The following is a 19,979-nucleotide window of genomic DNA, read 5'->3' as shown; positions in this document are numbered from 1 at the left end:
TTGTCAAATCTCACAACAAGCATAATTTTGTGGTTTTTGACCAATTTAAATGAGATTTGGTAAAAAACATTGACAAAAAAAATGTTGTGGACTTGCCCCTTTTATATTTTATTGGGGGTTCAGGATGTCACTAAAACAGAATTTCAGATTTTTTAACAAGAATTCTGCCATAGTTCAATCAATTTAAATGTACTTGAATAAATATACTTTTTTACAAATCTCGTACATATACATAAAAAAACTGTGGGATATGCTCATTTTTCATTATTTGGTGGTGGTAATGAGTTAAAAGGTTAAATCAACCCTTAATTTTAGGAGTTTTGGTCAATTACTTAGCCTTATTTCAACCACTTTATGTGGATTTGGTATAAAGATATGTTTTTACAGGCAATATATATTGCCAAACAAAAAGTGTTGGACTTGCCTGTTTTTAGTAATGATTAAGATGCCACAAAAAGCATAATTTTAAGGTTTTTGACAATTACTGTGCTATAGTTTAGCCACTTTTATATATTACATTGTAGTTGACTCAAAAATACTTTTCTAAAGATCTGAAACAGAGCTGTAAGCAATTTTGGAATTCTTGTCTTTTTCCCAGTTTTTTGTGGAGAAAGAACTATGAACTATTCATGTGTATGTTAGCCAATTTACATGGCATTTGGTACAAAGAAACCTTCTTGTAGGCCCTATGCAGTAATATAGACAATCGTTTTTTCTGTTTTTAGCTGTTTTAGCCACTTTTATATATTACATGGTAGTTGGTGCAAAAATACTTTTCTAATGGTCTGAAACAGAGCTGTAAGCAATTTTGAAAATTTTGTCTTTTGCTCAGTTTGGGGTTTTTGTGAACTATTCATATGTATGTAAACCAACTTCCATAGGATTTGGCACATGCCTCATGCACTAATATAGGTAATGTTTTTTTTGTCTTTTTTCCTTATTGGTCATGTTTGGGATTGCATGGCAGAAGCATTTTGTGTTTGTCCACAAATGTTGGCTTCTTTAATTTTGAAGTTAAGTTGTTTCATTGTTACTTTTCACCTATTTAGCCACTTAACTGTTGTATACCCAAAAATATAAGCATATCAATGAAATCTTGGCTACTTCAAAACAGTATCCTGTTGATTTCATAATATAAACGTGCTTTCTTGTATTAGTTTTGAATGATAATGATAAATCTCTGCTTAGGTATATAGAAATAAAATGACAAGTGAAGATAGAAGTTTAAAACATACAATACTGTATTTAATCAGAAAAAGTATTTATTTTGTATGCTTAATGTCTGAATGAATAAAACTGTTTCTTCTATTAAATCATTGGTTTTAGTTTGTTTCAAAGTATAATAGTTAATTCATCCTAGTTAATGATTCAGTGTTGAGAACTTTGTTTAGAATTCCTATAAAAACATTTCTTTGATGGCACAGGTCATGAAGTTCATTGATAAGAGAAGCTCAGAGTGTGAGTAAGTACAAATCAGACTCTTCCTTCATTGAGGTTCTATCAGAATTTTCTGTGTTTATTTATTTATTGAATGGCCACTTTATTATGACCCTTATTAATATTAGGTTAGATTACATTTTCTTTTTACTGCAAATAATGCTTTACTTTAGTGTGGAAAAACTTTTACCTTTTATTTGAATACTAAATAAATAATTGAAAGACAAAGTCCTCTGTACACAATTAAAACATATATTCTAGCTATTAACAGCCTTCTTCAAAAAATACATTTGTAATTTACTATGCAATCTTCAAGACTCCTTGTGGCTTCAGTGTATATATATTAACTGTGTACAAAAAAAGTTGTATTTTAATAAATTATTTGATTTTAACAGTTACCCAAGTGCTGGTCATTTGTACATGTTTGATAGTAGCTCATTTATCCAAGAGTATAGAGAGGTATTAATTTGCAGCTTTCAGAAGAAAAAAATGTGGCAATATGATTTTTAGTTCAACCAAAAGTTTTCCAGTTGAATTAATTGTAACTGCTTTTGTTAATCAAGTGGTTAGTCACTTTTATACTCTTGGAAACAGTGTTTAACAACATGAGCACTATGGATTGTTTGAATATTATCTGGGAAGAACCTCATCAGTATTTTGAAATGAACATAACCAGTGACAATGTTATTTATCCTTTTAAAGGAATCAAAGAGCTTCAATGTATTGAGAACATTCCCTATATTATTAAACTACTTCCAACACCTTGCACTGTTGAAACAATACAGGCAAAGGCAAATGTGCCACATGGATTTCTCTTAAAATTCACTGTATTTTAAGTGCTGAGAAAAAGAGCATAGGATGAAACTTGTAGACCACCTTATATGCTTTCAATTATTAATTATGAACAGTTTTTCCCAAGCACTACTAAAGACATTTTCCTTTTGCTATAAGTTAATGTTTACATGACATTTATTATAGTGTCTTTCTCATGGTACAATTGAAGAAAGCTGAATCACAAGTATGTGAATTTCTAAGAAAGTGGCCATTCAATATACCTAATACTGGTTTTTATACTTAAATATTAAACAATTTTTTATTAACTTTTAACATGGAATATTTTGTAGTTTAACAACAGCAAGATTTGTAATATATATATACATGTATATATAATTTTGTAAATTTGCTTGAAAGAAACATTTTTTTTTAATTGTTTATATACTGGATGCTGAAACTACTTGTTACAGTCATACTATAATTATATCCCTATACTACCATGCAAAATATCTTTTATAGTATGTTTTTTTATATTTGTTTTCACTGCTCTTTTGTTTTTGAAGATCATAAGTGTGTGCTGTAAGTTGATGTAGTTTAATCTTGAATGTATGTTTTTATAGATATGTTATATTTGATACACCAGGACAAATTGAAGTTTTCACATGGTCTGCTTCAGGTTCAATCATTACAGAAGCTTTGGTTAGTATAATAATATAATACTTTGTAGCTTTTTTTTTAAATTATTGTAATTACTAAACTAGTATAATTTATTAACTTATGAGTTGTGTGTATGAGTTATCCTGTAGTTGTGTATTTTAAGCATTTTTGTGTCTATTTTACTCATACATATGTTGTTGATCTTTCTGTTTGTCACATGGTACTTTTTCTTACATCATGTGTCAACTCTCTACCAGTAACAGTGTGACATACTCTCACGACACATGACTCTCTCTCTTCAATCTACTGAAGCATCACCTCTTGGTTGACAGTACTCATATTCAGATGTGTTTTTCTTTTGGTGCTCTTTATGTAAATCGTGACGTTAATAATTTAATTTCTGAAGTGAGATATTTGTTCATTATTATTTTTTCTTTACATTAAAGAAATAATTTAATATGATTTCTCAATTTTTAATATTTTTTTTCTTTCATACAGCTTTTATATTTTTTAATGAATCCCAAGGTTCATGTTCCTGCTTTAAGTGTTATCTCTCTCACTGTTTTCAGATGCAGGTGCAGGAGATGTGTCTTTGGATTTTTCTATTATTATCCTTTGTAAGATTGATTATTATATGAGTCTACCTCCTCCTCCTGAACTTATCTCATTAATCCTCCTAACAAGCCAAATCTGTTCGGGCTGATCAAGATTTGATAGCCATTTATTTTATGTCACCAGATTTTGCATGTGTTTTTCTCTACCCACCCTGCAGAATCAGATAGGCCTAATGTAGCATTCTTAAACATGATTTCCCAAATGTGTTATGTTTTATCCAACTCCCTATTTTTCTTATGATTCCTTATATCTCCATGTTAGCTAATCTGTCATCTTCAGCTCTTGCTTTACACATATGGTTTCACTATAGTTGAGATTTTCTGGGTCATAGTGTGACCTTGTCCTGAGTATGTTTGTTTCCCCTCCTTTTTTGTTGTCAGGATTTTTCTTTGGTGATATGTTTTTAATCATTTATTTGGAACTTTGGAATCTCATGTTATCTGTGCATTAATGCTAAATCCTTTCCTCTTTGGTTGCACATTTTTTGCATTTGGACCCTATGACACACTTTATTGCTTTCCCATCCTGGTCTTTATTTACCCATCCCTCTTCCCCTTCCAGGGGTTTCTCATCTTGTAGTTTTATTTAACATTGATGGGCATGTCACCAACAGCACCAGAGACTAACTGGAAGGTTTCAGTCCAATGGGAGCTTGACTATTATATTGTTACCCTGTGGTAATCTTTCACTACAGTTCCATGGGTCCTTTGGGTTTTATCACTTCCCCTCTTCCTTTTTCCTCTGATACCCTGTTTGTTCCTCATGATTTGGGATCCTGTCGGAGACAGTAGAAGACTTTCTGGCTCCACAGACCATTGCCTGTTCATCATTTTTCTCTGTTTGTTGTCCTTATGCTACACTGGAGACTGGCAACTTGTATTAGGTTTGACCTGCCTTATTCTACCCCATTTTATCTTGGAGTCATTTTATACCCTAAAGTAACCCCACCTAACTTTCTTCAGGTTATTGATGACAAAGAATAATGTTACAACCTGTTATTTGCATATCCTGATATTTTGTCAATCACAACCCTTATTTTGGTTTATTCTCTTTGGGGTGGTTTCTCTTTTATGCACTGCCCTTCTCACTTGCTTCAGCTTTGTATATTTTGTTGGGTGTTCAGAGCACGAGTTGTATGCTTTCAGAATTTGCTCTACTCTTTCTTTGGTTAACTGGCTACTGTTTGCTCATTCCCAATAGGAATCCACCTGTTACTCTTATCAACTACTCCTGGAGGCAGCTACAATGGACTGTTAATAAAGTTGAAGAAGTCCTTACTGTGACCAAACCAATATCTTGTCCATTTGGGTGTTTTTCTTCACACATATCAGTTGAGCCTGACATTCCTCTCTTGACTTAATTTGATAGGTGTTGGATTTGATTAAAGCTCACACAGTGTGATTGTTTTATGAATGTGATCTTCCATGGTAGCCCTTATTCCCTAAGGTCAGGCTCATGTGTAGACTCTTTCACAGACACAACTTGCACATTGATGGGTGTCCCACTTCCTCCTCATCATCCAATTTTCTACCTTTTATAGCTGTATTCCTTCAGGTATGGGGAGCATGGATTGATCAACTGGAAAATTTAGAGTTTTTGTTCTGTAGCTGAAAAGTCTTATCAACATCCTGGAACATTTTGCTGTAGATCATGTTTTGGCTCATTTTTCTCTATCAGGCCAGAAATGGTCTAGTACTGATCCACTATGACTTTTCTTCAGTGGTTGCTTATCTCAGTCACCAAAACAAAACTTGTTTTCCATCCCTCTATATTCCTGTGTTGAATCGTCTTTTTGGGCCCATGCACTTGATATTCCCATGATTGTGTATCATATTCTGGGTACTTTCATTGTTATTGTGAGTCAGATTCTTGTCCAGACAATATTTATCCAATGGAGGGGTATTTTGATCCATTTGTTTCCAAGTAGCTTTGAATTCAGTGAGGTACTTCTCACATTATGGCTATCATCCCTTAACCAAAAATTGTCTTGTTTTTGGTCAGCCTCTGGCTATTGATGTTTTCAGTCAGGATTGAACAAACACATTTGTCTGTTTTCCCATTCTTCTTCTCTCTGGTGTGGTTCCCCACATCAAATACTAGAATCTGACTATTTCATCTTAAGGAGTGTCCTTTGAACCATTTTTGAAGGATGCTTTTTTTCTTTTCCTTATGCTGGCCCCTCCATTTATTCAATATGGGATATTTACCCTTTCATGAATATACACAAGTTAAGTATTTACACTATAACTTCTGATGCAGTATGTCTACCTTCACAAAATTTGGTAGATTTTAGTAAACATTGTGGGTATTTGGTACACAAAAGCCAGGTTTTTAATGAAGTATTTCTGCTAAGGATTTTTTTATGAAAATATTGATTCTGTTTCTCTACTAGTCCAAGTGTGAAGTGATTTCATGTCATGATTAAAAATCTATTTTTCACTCCCAAAATCTCATATTTTTGTGTGTAATCTTTAAATCCTCCTAAATGCATTTCAAACACTTGTTTTTAGTAAAACTTTATACTTTATCTGTTATTTGTTTCTACCCTAACTATCGGTCTATCAGTTTGATCAACCTCATAATCACCGTGAACAATTATTAAATAAATATAAATTATACTTTTTTGTTCTATAATAACTACAAACTATACGATAAAAAAACGTTTAGTCTAAATAGCTTAAATCTGAAAACAATATACATTTATATGTATTTATTACTTTTATTATATTCACCTTCCAGTCATACCAGACTAACATTACAGAAGTTGCACTCATGTTGCTCCATCCAAGAATATAAAACTGGTCTTTATAAAGTGACTTTTCTTGACTGTGTGTTTTGTAAAATACTGTTACATTTCATTTATAATACAAATGTGTACATTTATGTACTATTACTGTTTACAAACAAGTTTTTAAAATACAGAATAGTAAATAAACAAGTATAGTAAACTATTATCTCTTCAAGTTGCAAACTTTGCACTCACTTGCTAAGGCTATCAAATTTCACACATGGAGGATTTGGAATTATATAATTGTTTGTTAGGTTTCATACATTTAAAATAACTAAAAAACATAAATTATTACACCAGTACTATAGAATTCCTCAATAACATATCAAACTGACTAGATAAGCTGTGTTTGGTTCTAAAATTTTGAGCTGACTAAAGACTGAACTTAACAGTTTTAAATCTTTAATTAAAAGAATGAGTTGATTTCATAATGCTCCAAAATAACTGAAGAGGCCACTAGAGGGACACTTTGAGCTTTTGATTGGTTATTCACATGACATAGACAGAAGTATGTATTCATAAGGAAGTGTTTCCAAGAAAATATGCAGTGCAAATTAAGAGGTGTCAACTATTTCAAATGACTGACCGTAATGATTGTAGACAGAGCCCTTTATCATTTGCGGCTACTAGGCCAGACCAATATCTCTAAGCTGTTTATTATTATATTATTATTATTATAACTATTATTATTTATTACTGCTATAGATTGCTCATTTATGACTGGGTTTTGTGTATTTAATAAATAAATTTAAAAAATTCTTTTGAAATTATATCTTTTATTTGGTTCAGAGTAACAAACATGCTTTTAAAACAGCATTAATCATGCACAAACAGTAAGCAGAAAAAAACCTTTGTGTAAGGACTAGTTTATATCATGTTTATGACACTTATTGTAATAGTTTTGCAGCTATTGCAGCCTTTGCTTTCATGAGAATGTCTCTGGATGGTTAGGAGTTATAACAACATTGGCCATTTGACTGCATACACATCTTGGGTGTTATACTGCTCAAAACTGAGGTGCTCAAGTTTGGTCTGAACTTGCTTTTGTTTTTAGTCACTAAACTAAATATCCTTTCACTGTCAGCATTAGAATGGAAGATTGTAAGAATTCCAAGCATAACCCTACACCGAATGCCATATTTCTGGTTGATATTTCCATCTTTAAATGTAGACAGCTGAATCCAAAACTTGTCAACATTTAACTGAAGGACAGTTTCTGAGAAAGTATCAATTTGATAGTTCAAATATTGCCCTTCCAACTTGTCAATAGTGTCATGCTCATGTGTATTGACAAGGACAGGATACCTGTCTGTGAAAAAGCGTAGAGAAGAGAAATCTTTGCTGATTTTCAATTTTGGATCAGCAACCTCTGCATGAATCAGAAGTTCATCATTCAGAGGGAAATGTTTCATCATGTAATTTGTAGCTGCAATATAGTATTTTTTGACATTGGTGTAGAAGCTGATCAGGTCCAGGTCCTTTTCATATTTAACAATGTATTCCTTGGCAGCATTTCCAATAGAAACTGCCTCATCAGATTTGTGTAAGGATTTATTGTTGTAGTCAAGTTCAGTGATGTTGCTTTCAAGATATTCTGGCTTGATGTATCTTACAAGTATATTTTTAACTTGTGTAATCAGAGTTCTATGCATAATGTGTATGCAAGGTTCTTTGCTTTGCAATATCAAATTGGCTTGCTCAAATAGATGAATTGCAGACTGAAGAAAAAGACAAAATAAGAAATTCATTTTGTTGTCCAAGAAAACTGTTAACTTATTTAACTTGCTCTGCTCATAACTTTTCTTGGTTACTTCCTTGCTAGCTATCGTTTTCTTCTCTTTTTTTTTCATTGATTGTCTCTTCTTTAGTTCAAGGTCAGACTGCCTAAACATATATTGAGTTATATCAAATGTTTCTTTGTCTGCTTTTGGAGACTGTTGTCTTGTGTCCCTGTGTGGCTGAGAGGATGTCTTGACTGTTAAAGTCTTGCTACCTGACTGAGCTGCATGTTTAGATCCTTTTGAATCTAGTTTTTCTTTCTTTCACAGTGAAAATACTTCTTCAATGGCTTCCACATGTTTCTTTGTCATAAAATCCTTGAAACTCTTTGAAATGTTGTTTTCTGTTAGGACTTTTGTCCAGAAAGTAGTAGATATCTATCAATATATCAGAAACTGGGCAGAGCAGTTCTCTGAAAGCTTTCTGGGCAGCAATGTTCATGAGGTGATAGGCACAGCCCATGAAGTAAATGCTAGGCTGTCGTCTTGAGATGTGTCCCATCACACCTTTACTTATACCAAACATAACTGAAGCATTGTCTGAAGAAAAACTAAGACAGTTTTCCCATGGAATTTTCCTCTTTGTCAGTTCGTGGTCCAAAAGCTTGAAAATATTCTCTCCCGTTGAAGCTTCTTTCCATTCCACCATTGTCAAAAGAGAACAAACAATTTTTTCAAGCAAAGGGTTAATATATCGTACAACCACTGGATACAGTTTTGAGTCACCCATGTTTGTAGATCCATCTGTGGCTAAACTGTAAACACTGTTAGTAAGTATGCTTGAAATCATTTTGTTATCTTCACAACCCAACATTTGTACAATGGCTGTAGTTTTGGCTCTAGTACAGCCATATTTTTTTGCTATATTATGGTCTGGGAACATTTTTATAAATAGATGTTCTGCATGATCGGCTACAGCTATGGGTAAATTATGAGCAATGATAAACTGCGTGAACATCACTTCTGCATTTATGGTTTCATATTCTGAATTCTTACTCATAAATGTCGTTTTTATCTGTAAACAAACTTAAGGAGTTGTATAATAAGCACAGTAATTTGATATAATTCTAAAAAAAGGATTTCAAAATAGCTGTTATAAATACTACCAGTCAGGCATGAAAATTAGTAATAATAATATTTGCTGAAGAAAAATGTTTGATTAAAACATATAAGTTTCAACTTTAATGCAGAAATCCTTACAAAAAATATAAAACTTTAAAAAATTTTCTTGTTTGATTAAAACATGTGATTCATGAGCTTTAGCCAGAAATGAGTTTATGCTTAATTTTAGAAATATGAAATTGTTATTAGCTGAAATAACAGTCATCTTCATGTTGAAAATTTGAAGTCATTATTAATTTAAATAACAATTACCTTGAGTGTAAAAATATATTGATAACAGAATCATGGGCAGCCATGATGAAAGAATTAACATAACAGATTGGGTTAAAAACAAGAAGAAAAAGTAAGATTTCAAAAATCCCAAAAATTCACACTCCTTCAAATACTTGACTGCTATTCTTCCACTCCTGAAGTCAACTATTCAAAAGCATTCATGTTTTTGAGTCGTTTGAAATGTATAGAATTGTGAACAAGAAACTAATTTTATAATAAACAGAAGGACCACAGAAATGATGAAAAATGTAGAACTGTTTCATCATTCTGTCTTCAATGAATTCTTCAAAAAAACAAGACAACATTTATAATAGTGTAATGAAAGTGCACTTTATTATCAGACATCTTGTTATGTATGGAATTATTTAGAAACAACATTTATAACATTTCATGAAGTACTTGTGCTTGAAACTTTTTTCTGAATCTAAAATACTTCATTGGTGCTGAATTCTGATATAGAATTTTTTGTTCAGAGATTGTTTCACTACATAAAACTATAACTCACATATTTTTAGGTATTCTAAGGTTGAAAGTATTCAGTAAAATATGTCTATGAAAATGTTAGTTCACAATTAAATAATTATTTCATTGCATGTCATTTAATATAAATATATTCTGTTTTGTTAATACATACATGTTAAACTAGTTAACAGTTTCAGACAAAAAAAAAAGAACAAAATTTAAATTAAAGCTCATGTCCCTAAATATTGTATTTTAAAGTTTACTTTGCATTTTAACACAATATCAAAAATTATACGTTGGGGACATATGATAAAAATAAAATGTAATTATCATGTTTATGCTTGCTTGTTCTTATTTTTGTTGTGTTCTGTGAAAGAAACTTTATCCAAACAGACTTATTGTTTCTCCTTTTTAGGCATCAGTCTTCCCAACCGTAGTGGTTTACATTATGGACATAGTTCGTAGTGTCAGTCCCGTCACTTTCATGTCAAACATGCTGTATGCTTGTAGTATCCTGTACAAAACTAAGTTACCTCTTGTGGTTGTTATGAACAAGGTAGGTGTTATAAATTCAGAAAATAAGTTTATGAACATTTTCAGTCATGTTGGAAAACAAAAATTTGGTAAACAATTTTGTCTTTTTTCCTTTTAAGTTATTTTGCTCCACCATGGTAAGTGTGAGGACTTACAAATCTTAAAAACTGGGTTTTGGTACCCATGGTGGGCAGAGCACAGATAGCCAATTGTTTTGCTTTATGCTTAACAGTAATAAAGAAACAAATAAATTATTTTGTCTTTATGAGTCTTTGAGTGAAATTTTAATACTATGTTTTCAATCAATCACAGCTGTCATGATTATTCAGTTAACATTTTCTGGATAGGAACTATTTTTCTAGAATTTTGTGTTTAAATATAATAGGTTCACAGTTTATTGTTCCTTAAATTGTTAGTTTTTTCATGCCAAAAAGCTCACAAACTTACAGTTCAGTTCAAGTTTTTTATTGTCTACTGAATTGTAGCTATTTCTTTACTAATAATTTACAATATAATGTGTTTAGGCTATAAATTAAAAAAAATACATGTAAAACTGCCTAACAAAACTTCCATTATAATTGTTCACTTGCAGTTAGTAGTGTATTTTTTTAGCTTGCACAAATGGCACAGAAGTATTGAATATCTACAAATATAGAAAAAAGCAACTTATTAAGTACAAATATGAAAAACCTATTTAAATTTTCTGTTAGTGTCATGCTGTGTCAATGCTTTGGAATGCTGACTTTCATAATAAAATTATCAGTAGATATACAAAAAATATAGAACTTTAAATATTTAACTCCTTTAAACTGTATGTTTAAGTCTAAGTGTACCCTTTATCTGGACTGTTGTAGAGTTATCCAGATTTATTTGATCATCTGTAGGATATTTGGATTTGACAGATTCTTCAGTTTGCTCTTTACCTTTGTCTCTTTTTTTTTTCCCTCATTGTTTTCATTTTGTATTTCTTCTGTTTCCTACAGATCTAATATGGTTATAAATTTTGAATTGGGAAGTTTTGGATCTCTTGCTCAAAGCTGTAGAAACTGTTCACCATGTGTCTGCAGGTTTGTGCACCCATCTTTTTATAGTTAAAAAAAAGTTGAGGTCGGAGACCTATGGTGGATATGTCTTATTTCAGTCATTTTGTGCAGATTTTTCATTTCAGAATTGAAATTTTGATTATGTTACAAACGTTCCTTTATTTTGGGCATTGTATCACAAAGTTGTATGTGCAAAACATTTCATATTCTGATTCATTCATTATCTCACTGTTTTCTGTGTTTTTGCCATCAAAATGTAGTTTATTAGTTCACTGCCTTTCTTTTCAGCCTCTCTTTTGTTCAATATATTTTCTGTTAAGTACTGAGAGCCTCAGACTTTCTGAGCCAACCCTATTCACATAATATGAATTTTCACTCATATGAATGATTGGCTTCTTTTTCTGTTGTTCACTTGTCTTTAGCACAGATTTAGTTGATTACTCAGTTTGCTGTATCTTGTGGATGAATCATTCACAACACTGCCTTTCAGTTATTACCAACTCAATATTTGTTTCACCTGTGATTTTCAGGAAATTCTTCAGCCATCTATCTCCTTTAGTACTTCAAGCCTTGGAGTTTCATGTGCACAAACTTCTGTCTTATACATCTACAATGAAAGTGAAAGACAACTTTTAGATTTTTGGGGACTATGTCATTATAAAACAAAGGGATTCACTCTGGGCATGCTTGCATGTGTCACCTCTATCTTGAGAGATAATCATCTTTCTGTTATATAGACTTCATAGGAAGGAGCTTCTCACATTAACATATTGGAATTGTTAGTGGTTCATCATGCTTGTTTAGAGTTTCTATCCCTTCTACACTATCTTACTGTATCAGTTTACAAAGGTGATTCTTTAGTAATGTTTCAACTTTTCCTTTTCTGCCACTTTGTTTTTCTGCCTGGCTTCATTCTCAGTATATTTACTTAAAACATGCCACATTACAGGTGTGATAACTTTTTGGTTTTTTCTTTCTACAGAATTGGCTTTCCATCCTTTAGTCTTTAAATGATTATGCAAATAATTGAGTTTTACACTGACCAGTTTCTTTGCAATGGTGGACAACCATCTTCCATTCTATTTGTATCCAATTTCACTGAAAGTGGATGCCTTGAGTCAGAATTCAAAGAATGTCTTCTTTTACATCTACTCTCTTGTCTGCTGTCTTTCACTCATATTAGTCAGTATTAGTTTCACTTTGTTTGAGCTGGTATAACCATGGTTTTCTCCCTCTCTTTGTAGGTATATATAAATATTACATTATCTGTTATATTTGGAACATCTGTTTCAACCTTGAATTTGAATATTTCATGTCAAATCAGCATCTACAGTGTCACACATAGTTGTTATTTGGTCCTTGGTTAGATAATCCTGATTCTACTATCATATCATTCTTGCCAACATTCCATTTCTTATTTTCTTCTCCATCTCTTTAACAAATTCTTCTCATTTCATCTGTGTTTCATAATCATGGCTTATCAGTTTCCTCTGTAAAAAGTTTTAGAGTTGTATTACCTGTTACTTTTGAGTGTCATGGAAATGATCAATCTCTTTTTGTCCCCATTATTTGTTTACATATCTTTTCTAAGCATTTCATCTACATTATCCAGAATTTTCTATAGGTTGCCCAAAGTGGGACTTGGGCTTAGTCTTACATTTTTTTAGGTTCTCCTTTAGAACCATTAGTGATTCTTTCTGACTTCAAAACATTTTTTGTTTTATTCTATTGAGTAAGAGACGTTCACACAGATATATTTTTACTGCAGTAGATACCTTAATTATTTAGAAAGTTTTTATTTGTATCTAGAAACAGTCTTCCTATCTAAAACATGGGCTATGAGGGAGGGTAACCAATGTTTTTCACCCATCCTTTTTTTTTTTTTTTTCAAGGGAATGCTTTTACATCCTATCAGGGCTGTTGTTATCTTGCATATATTGAATCATTTATGGGGCATTAGAAGAGTTTGTTTATACCTTATGATAAATTATGTTCCTGAGACTAACTTAGAAAACGTTAACAAATTGGCAGTCACATATTCTCTCTTGTTTACCATGGTGCATTCAAAGATCTCAGGAATCCAATTTGGGTTTCATCTCACCAAATTTATCATTTAGTGACTGATCTCTTTAGCATCTCAGTCACAGTATCTATTTAAGGATATTCTGCAGACCACTAAGTTTGTTGATGAATTTGAATATTTTTTGAACTTGCATCACATTGGTGCCTCTTCAGCTGTGGGATTCAGTTTTCCTATTGGGTGTTGATACTTCAAGCCTGGTTGAATCCTTAACATAGAAATTCAATTATTCTCATAAATAAATAAGACAAATTTCACAATCTTTCCTTTGTGACTTGAGACACTGTGTTTAGGTGGTTTTATCCAGTTAGAACTCATTTTTTCATTTACCTCTACAGGTCTTATTGACTTTGTTTCATCATCTGAACTAGGTTCCTTGAAAAGGTGATGCCATCAGATGGTGGATGATGACTTGATGGGTACTTTTTCACACCTCCACATATATCATTCTGTAGCATTTTGAAACATTGAAGACATAATAACTGTTCTCCAGTTTTCATTGTGTCTAATTTATTTATATAGTTCTTCAGTTGGACTGTTCTTGTGTTGCTGAATCAATCCTTTGGACTACTCAGGTCTTTTAGATTCTCCTTGGGTGGCTGATAACTAGACCAGTTTTGCCATCTTTTTCAGTCTTGGATTGTGGGAATTTAGGCAGTCGTTCTTCCAGTTTCTACACAATTTCTGCTTTTCTGCACTGAAAATATATTTATGGGTATTTTAGCATACCTAAGTCAAAAGTAAGTCTATCTGAATTAAATTTTACATTTTTTGCAATTAAATTGAATTTCAAGGAAGTACTTATCTCTATACCTCCTCGAACTAGGAAGCATGTGTTATGACATCATGACTCCATCTAAGAAATCTGGCCTGAGGTGAGAAAACAGGGTTCATGTAATTAATTATCTTGTTGCTTACACAGTAAGTCACTTGGAAGGTGGAAAAGTGGAGAACTTTGAGTAAGATGACACAATACAAAAGTCACAAAGTTGTTGAGAAAGTTAGAATGACTCATTTAGGAAACTTACAATATTTCAAATTCAGTTTAATTATAAAAATGTAAGAACTAAATACTACATGTCATAACATGCCTTAGGTTGGTGCATTTTAGAGATGGAGTATTCAGGACATAGTATGTGAGTGTAAGATCATAGACATAAGAGATATATGAATGTAAAGAATTTTGAATTAATTACTGAATTTCTCTGTGAAAATGTATTTGTAGAAAAAAAAACTGTATATAGTGAACATGATACTGACTTTTTTTTATTGTAACTGTGGATGTAGGAAAAGTGTTATTTTTGTATAACGTTATGGTAAGAGTTTTGTTTTCAGATAGATATTGTGGACCACAGCTTTGCTGTCCAATGGATGAGAGATTTTGAAACATTTCAAGAAGCACTCCAGGGTGAAACATCCTATATCTCTAATCTTACAAGTTCTATGAATCTGGTACTTGATGAATTCTATGGTACACTTAAGTCTGTAGGTGTTTCTGCAGTTAGTGGTCAAGGAGTTGAAGACTTCTTTTCTATTATTCAGGCAGCTACAGAAGAATATGAAATGTAAGATTTTTTTTTTTTCAGTTTTAAATAATTCAATTTTTCAGTGTGTGTTTGTGAAAATGCATGACTGTAATGGAACAGTCATGTTCAACTAAATGTATTAGTAACTGATAATAATGCTGCTTACTTGTTTATTGAAAATTGATTTCCTGTTAACTTTAAATTTGAGTTGTACTAGACATTTTTCTTTTTGTAAATTCTTTATACAGATACCTTAAATGAGGCATGCATGACATTATAGATATATGAAATAGGACTTCTATTCTCAGAAGATGTCTCATGGCTCCAACATGGATAAAAAACATCTACATTTTTCTGTTTAATTTTTAAATGTTTACATTGTGCTGTTATCAACTAGTTCAGCTTCATCTTTTCTGAAACTTGGATATTTCTTTAGTTTTCCCTGAGCACCCACTGATTTGTCATATTTTGAGACTCAGTGGTATTTTTATATATAGATGAAGAAAGGCCAAAACCCTAGATGTATGTCTACTAATAATTTTGACTGGACTACTACCCTGAAAACTTTTGACTGTAGGTTTAAAACACCATCTGTCTCTTTACACCACCAACTTAATGTACTCTGATTCTGGGTCCACAAGTAAATACATTCCCATCCTAAAGGGCACCAAGGGTAAAAGAGACACCCTTCTAAGAAGAATATCTTCTTTATAGTATCTGCTCCATTCATTCTCTCCAGAATTAAATTCTTTGAATGTTTCTGGTGGTTGTGGATTCCATTTCTGGTATGATCTAAATTATTACCTTCTTACCTTGTAATCTATATTATTTTTATTTCTAATCTTAACTCTATCTGATTTTAATTTCACAATTAAAATTAATTTCAAACTGGTACTTGCCTCCAAAAATGCAATCTAACACCCACCAACCATCAACCAGATAACATGTGGTTTATCCACCATGGCTGCAGCTTAAAAATCTGAATTATGTTGGGAAAGCAGAATTTATGTAATATTTCCATACATATGTGCAATATGTTGTTTGGAAGGTGAGTGAATAGGAATTATGGTTAAAGTTGACACATGCTCTGTATTGTATCAAAGACATTCAGAACTGTGAATCTTTTATTGCATGATTGTCGACAATGTGAAAGCAACTCAAAAAGAAAAGGCTTTCAGTATTTCAGAGGTACCTGTTTGAAATTCATTTTAATTCTAAAAAAAGATGTAAAATTTAATAGAAATAATTATATTAGTGAGTTTTACATACATTTTGTGCTTTCTAATTAATCACTTTTTGTTTTGCTCAGCTTTGATATAATTATTTTAGTTATATTTGGACCTGATTAGTTGTGTATGTATATTATAGGGATTACAGACCAGAGTATGAAAGATTAAGAAAGGAAAAGGTAAGGATAAAAAATCAATTGATTTACAAACTTTATAAAACAATTATAATTGGATATTTTAAGCTAGATACAGGTTTTGTTAATTCAAGTAAACAGATTAGATACTATGTTGTAGTTACATGAATTCATTCAAAGATTCTAGTGTTTATTTATCTGACTTTCCTTACAAAGATTTTTAATTTTTGCTTTTAGAAAATCAACTTGCAATTGCTATTGCTTTAAGAAAAAACACAGGAGATAATTTGTATTTTTTCATTTATGCTTTAGATGTTCAGAAATGACAAATGTATATCAGCCACGTCTTTTCTTTACTTACATGCAAGTTACACGTGCATAAATACATTTTGTGCAAATTATACATGAAAAAAATTAATCTGTTTTCTTTCTATGTTAGGAAAATGCTATAAAACAAGAACAAGAAAGACAGTTGAAGCAGATTCAGCAAGATATTGGAGAAGGAGAAAACGTGCCTGTTCTGCCTTGTGGTTAATATCAAGAATTTTTAGCCTTGTTTTTTATTCTTAAACTTGTTTGAATAATGTATCTTGTGTTTTACTGCAGTAACATATAAAATTATCAAGATATATATAAACTAATGCTTTCAAATACCAATTGTGTTACTTTGTTATAGAATGTTTATACAAGATTCAGAGATAAAAGCCATTGACTGCCTTTACTAATAAAATAAAATTTAAGAAGTGTAATATTAATATTGTTCACTTTCATTTTGAATCTTAATTATTCACAGTGGACCAGGTTTGGCCTAAAATGTGAATTCAAAAGTCTGTGGTTGAAACTTATTAAAAATTGTTTGCACTTTAAGGTTGTGGATAACAATGATGGTCAAATAACACTATCTTATTAGAGTAGTTGAAGAGTGGGCAATGGCTGCTGTTCACTATTAGGTCTGTCAATTCAAAAGTAAAATTGGTTAATGCAGACAATCTTCATGTAGCTATATTCAAATGTCCTAAATAAACTAAAACAAATGATCAGTTAATTTTTGTGATTTTCAAAATTACTAATGGTTGGAGCTGTCCTTCATTTTTAATTTTATTCTCTTAGTTTCAGCAGCAACACCTCAGGGGACTGGGATTTATCTTTGTGCTGGTTCTAATGATGATGACATATCTGATGAAGAAAGGAGGCCTACAGCTCAGGAGGATGAGGGTTTGTATTAACAGTTGTAATTGTAATATATTTGTTTGTCCAACAGAAGTTTTGGTAAATTCATCATATTTTGTAATTTTAAAAAGATTTATTAGCTTAAGGCAAAACGTAGCTCTGAAACATTGTAAGATTTTTAATGTTGAATCACTTTCTCTCCAGCAACAATATGACTTGGCTATGAATGTTCTTGATGCAATGCATTACATGATTCACCTCCCCCAAAATTTTTTGCTCTCCCACATTCCATTGCATAAATGAAGAGAGACTTTAATTCTAGATTCTACTTGAGCTCTACAGTATTCTTGTGGCTTAAGTACATTACCTTTAATATCCCAGAACTTAACCTCTAGTGATCTGTTATGACATCCTTCAATAAGTTCATTGAGAGACTTTCTAATGAGCTTGTGTGACACCATATAAACTATAGTAACAATTCCACTGGCAGATGATGTGACCCAGCTACTTCCATCACAGTAAGAGTTAGACTCAGTTAGTGGCTTAACAACCAGCCACCTTTACTAGACAGAAATACAATGCAACTACATTGGCAAGTTATAAGTGGGAAGGATGGTGCAGGCTTTCCCATGGGACACATGCTGAGAAAGACTGCCCATGCAGTATGCACTGTCACAAATGTACATGCTACTACCAGACCCACTCACTTTGTAGTCACATACAATATCTTTAACTGAACATAATCCAAGATGGGAAAAGCAAAGTATTTGCTTTGCTTGTGAAATACTGGGGCACTAGCAATTGAATTACATGTATTTTGTCTAAATATATTACCTTTAATGTCCCAGAGCTCAACTTCTAGTGATCTGTTATGACACCCTTCTGTTTCCTCCTCCATTTCAGCATTGGTAGTCAAGCTTACAGTTCTATGAAAATAAACTTATTTGATTTTAATTTTTCAATTTTACCATTAATGTTAATTTCAAGTAATTACTTATTTCAAGATCATTAACACCTTCCTCCCCTAATCAGGAAGCATATGTTATGACATCATAACTGCAACTAAGACATCCAGCTTGAGGTGAGAAAACAGGGCTTATGTAATTGTCTTAATGCCTGTTGTGTGTTAGTCAACTGGAAGGTAGGAGAGTGGAAAATTTTGAGTAGCCTGACATGTGTAATACATTGCATCAAGGACATTTAAACCAAAAGACACGTTATTGTTGACAGCGAGGAAACAACTCGATGAGAAAAGGTTTACAATCTTGCTTTGGTAAGTACGTGCTTGAAATTAGTTTCTATCCTACAATTCAATTTTTGCAAATTTGACTGCTAGTAAAAGTTCTGAAATAGTATTGTATATGTGGAGATGTGACTGTTTTATCATTTATTAAACATAAATGATGAATATTAGCTACTTGTTTGTAATACATTTTTATTGTGGAATTTTTTGTGTTAAAAAGTTCAGAGCTTTTCCATTATATATAAAACAAAGGTGTTTTTATACTTTTAATTTACATTTCTTTTTTGCAGATGATCAACCGGATGATGAGTCATTTAGAGCATTTTTAACCAGAACTTGCCAGGGAAGCAAGTAGTTGCCATGTTTATATGATTATTTTCATTTTGCTGTAATATCCTTTTTTTCATAATAAAGATTGTTTTATTTCACATGTTTTTGTTTCATAAAAAAGTATTATTAGTGGATAAACATATTAGTATGCTTTTTACTTGGTTTTATGATGCAAAACTAAATTTGTACTTTAGTGAATCAAAGCTCTTATTTTAGTTGAAGAAACAACTTTGAATACATGCAGAATTAATTGTTTAACTTTGTTACAACCAGAAAAATATGTAAAGTATTATGTTTTTTTATGGCATATCTTTCACATGAATTAATCCTTGTGACATCAATAATGAACTTTTTTCTTTCTTCTTCTTCCAGAGTTACACTTATTCTCCCAAGTTTTAATGTATATGCCAAACTAATTTTCAAGGTATAAATATATTAATCAAATCAAAAAATAACTTTTCACCACAAGTAAACACAAGTTCTTATTTTCTGCATATACTGGATTACATGCATGTAGGATAAACAGGTTTTCTAGTTTATAAAGACATTCACATAATATTTTGTTAAACTTATTTAATGGCAAAAGTCTGTATTACTAATTTTATTGACCTTCTTCATAAATGAATATTAAAACATGCAAGTAAAAAAAAACCCATAAATATTAGCACAGCATCTCTAATTTACAAATTTTATGGTCTCTAATGTCTTCTGGCAATCAAAATCTGAACTGAAACTACCTGAAGTTTACATATGTTATATGATTTATTATTGGAGTCTTTCATTA

The 19,979-nt window shown here is 31.7% G+C and overlaps 1 protein-coding gene across 2 annotated transcripts in view; it reads left to right on the top strand.

Moving 5' to 3' along the window:
- The window catches only part of LOC143239355 (GPN-loop GTPase 1-like), a 54,346-nt gene extending 35,053 nt beyond the window's left edge, over positions 1 to 19,293 (top strand). For both annotated transcript variants that reach the window (XM_076480345.1, XM_076480344.1), the window contains exons 6-13: positions 1,425 to 1,462; positions 2,832 to 2,910; positions 10,322 to 10,462; positions 14,899 to 15,128; positions 16,458 to 16,497; positions 16,892 to 16,982; positions 17,563 to 17,667; positions 19,156 to 19,293. In XM_076480345.1, the coding sequence (XP_076336460.1) occupies positions 1,425 to 1,462; positions 2,832 to 2,910; positions 10,322 to 10,462; positions 14,899 to 15,128; positions 16,458 to 16,497; positions 16,892 to 16,982; positions 17,563 to 17,667; positions 19,156 to 19,220 (789 nt within the window). In that variant the 3' untranslated portion in view covers positions 19,221 to 19,293. The remainder of the gene's footprint in view (positions 1 to 1,424; positions 1,463 to 2,831; positions 2,911 to 10,321; positions 10,463 to 14,898; positions 15,129 to 16,457; positions 16,498 to 16,891; positions 16,983 to 17,562; positions 17,668 to 19,155) is intronic.
- Positions 19,294 to 19,979: the final 686 nt, after the last annotated feature.

The sequence above is a fragment of the Tachypleus tridentatus genome, chromosome 13 (genome assembly GCF_004210375.1).
Source record: "Tachypleus tridentatus isolate NWPU-2018 chromosome 13, ASM421037v1, whole genome shotgun sequence".
NCBI lineage: Eukaryota > Metazoa > Arthropoda > Merostomata > Xiphosura > Limulidae > Tachypleus > Tachypleus tridentatus.
Note: the sequence above shows the minus strand (reverse complement) of the source record. Positions and strands in the feature narration are given on the sequence as shown.